Source organism: Echinops telfairi, unplaced genomic scaffold (assembly GCF_000313985.2).
Source record: "Echinops telfairi isolate 266 unplaced genomic scaffold, ASM31398v2 ScPeMD7_7421;HRSCAF=8459, whole genome shotgun sequence".
NCBI classification, from domain to species: domain Eukaryota; kingdom Metazoa; phylum Chordata; class Mammalia; order Afrosoricida; family Tenrecidae; genus Echinops; species Echinops telfairi.
The window spans coordinates 10,420,031-10,422,569 of NW_022111321.1; the positions used below are offsets into that span (position 1 = coordinate 10,420,031).

General features: G+C 34.9%; 1 protein-coding gene across 1 annotated transcript in view; it reads right to left on the bottom strand.

Annotated features, from left to right (window-relative positions):
• Positions 1-230: 230 nt before the first annotated feature.
• PGR (progesterone receptor) overlaps positions 231-2,539 on the bottom strand; it is a 60,589-nt gene continuing 58,280 nt past the window's right edge. Inside the window, exon 9 of the mRNA XM_045297733.1 lies at positions 231-556. Within this exon, the coding sequence (XP_045153668.1) occupies positions 401-556 (156 nt within the window). The 3' untranslated portion in view covers positions 231-400. The remainder of the gene's footprint in view (positions 557-2,539) is intronic.

The window sequence follows — 2,539 nt, forward strand, 5'->3', positions numbered from 1 at the left end:
GCAAAGGGAAGACCTCAAAGTAGCACAAGCTTTGTCTTCTTGTGTGCAATAACTTTTCTCTAGGTTTTTCAGATCCAAAAATTAAAAATGCTCACCTAAATGATATGGAATAAAATAGATATGATTCAGTTTAGTTTAGCAATCAATTTTAGTCCTTTGTCAATCTGATAAGCTCTTAAAGAAAATACAATTACACAAAAACACATTTAAAATTCTAAGTATGCTTTAAAAAGGAAAGTTAGAACTTCACAATTATTCTTTGAATCTATATTATATGATATGTTATAAATGTAAGGCTTTAAGCAGAATATTGTAAAAACAGAGATCTCATAATATTGACAGACAAAAACATCAAGACATTCCACAAAGTTAAATTTTTATAAAAGAAAACAAATGACATTCACTTTTTATGAAAGAGAAGAGGTTTCACCATCCCTGCCAAGATCTTCGGTAATTGTGCAGCAATAACTTCAGACATCATTTCTGGAAATTCAACACACAGAGCCCGAGACTGGATAAATGTATTCAAGCAGTATAAATGAAGTTGTTTGACAAGCTGTGGGTTTAATGAATAGGTAAGAAATAGATTAAATTCTGATACCAAGGGTTCAAGTAGAAAGAAAATGTTTTGAAAATGATGATGGCAACATATGTACAAATGTGCTTGATATAGTTGATGTATGGATTGTTATAAGAGCTGTAATAGCCCCACTAAAATGATTTTTAAAAGAAGAAAAAGATTAAATCCATATCCTATTCAAACATGGCATTTTTTAACAATATAAGTTAATATATCAAGATGTTTTTTTCTTACCCTCCACTCCCTAGAACAATATTCATGGAATATTTAGATGATATGGAAAGTTTTAAAGAAGTGAAACATTCATAGTCTCCCCAGGAGAGTAAAATATACATGTAGGCAGGCATAACCAAGTATACAAACAATGCATTCACACTTGTACAAGGACTTCACAAAGTTCCCTTACATACATATTTCCAAAATGCAATTCCTTTATAAATTCAAGATGCTAATATGGGCTTTTTCACGACGTCAACAAAAACAAGATATTTAACTTTGAATCAAATACTTACTTTTATCAAACTGACTTATAACACAGGTTCCCAAATTTATTTTACCTGCAGATATTTTTCTTTTTCAGAAAAATATTGCTCAGTGCCCCTTATAAATTCAAACCCTTTTGTCCTGTATCCCACAATCCAGGATTAAGCATACGGATCTGTTTTTTGAGGGACCCCGTGGGTCACTCCAGCACCTCAACAGGGTGGTAGCACCCACTTGGGGATACACTGACTTATACCACAGCCACAACTCAATAGCAACCACAACTCCCACTAACGGCAGAAGTTTGCTGATCTTCCTTCTTGATCCAGTTCCCCAGGCACAACCGGGTCCAACATTTTAAACCTGTATCTTTTCCTTTTAGTCTCTAGATTTCGAATGATTTTTAATTTTCAAGTATTTGACACTATTTAGTTTCTACTAAGAAAAAGGAAGGCTGAGTTCTTCTATCACATAGCCTCCAACATTTCTACTTTTCCATTCTCTAAATAGCTAGATTACAATTGTTATGCTTCATATTTTATTACAAGGCATCTGTTGTTGTTGTTGTTGTTGATGACGATGCTACCAAGTTGATTCCAACTCTTAGTCACCCTGGGCACAGCAGGACGAAACAGAGCCCAGGCGTGTGTGGTCCTCACAATTGTATCACACAATCTTGATCGTAATTATTCTAGAATCATAGGGGTGGCAAGACGAAGGTGTCTTATTTCAGTGCGACACTGAGCCCCTTGTTTTGATATGGCATCTAAATCACACCCTCCCTAGTTCGCACGTTCCAGAGGAGAGGAAACCTCCATTGTCCGGCTGACATTGGTGAGGGGGTAATTGTTTAGCTTTGCAGGATGGGGGAGAGTGGGGGGTTTGGGGGCACTATCAGTAGTCCTATTCTTTCCTAGCCCTGTTCAAGTTTCAGTTTGGGGGAGATTCTCATCAGTTTGTGTCTTGTTTGGCTTTTAGGTCTTAAGTTTTTGCTTTCTCAAATGCTGTCAACATACTTTTTTCTACATGTTTCTCTGTTTTCTGCTTTCCCAACTTTGTTGACATCTCTTTTCTGTTAATCTCTCAATTCTTTTTTATTCTGGTGAGTGGATAGTTGTTTTTAAAAAAATTATTACTTCACTGTCATTTGTCTTAGCAACTTACTTTATTAAATTAGTCTTAATATTGGTATTTCTAGGCATTTCCTCCCTCTATTAAAAGTAGTGATGTGGTGAGCACCTTGCATGTATAGCTGAAATACTTCCCTAATTATTTCTTAAGATAAACCTTAAATAATAAAAATTTGAAAAGCATACAAATGTAACATTTTCCTCATATGGTCCGACTGTCCATCAGCAACATGACTAACATAATTCCATCCAAAATGATGAGTCTTATCTTTCTCATGTGTATCTTTGTTTTTCATGTTTCTAAAATTCCTCTAACTTTAGGTATTTGAGAACAAGAACAAACAGA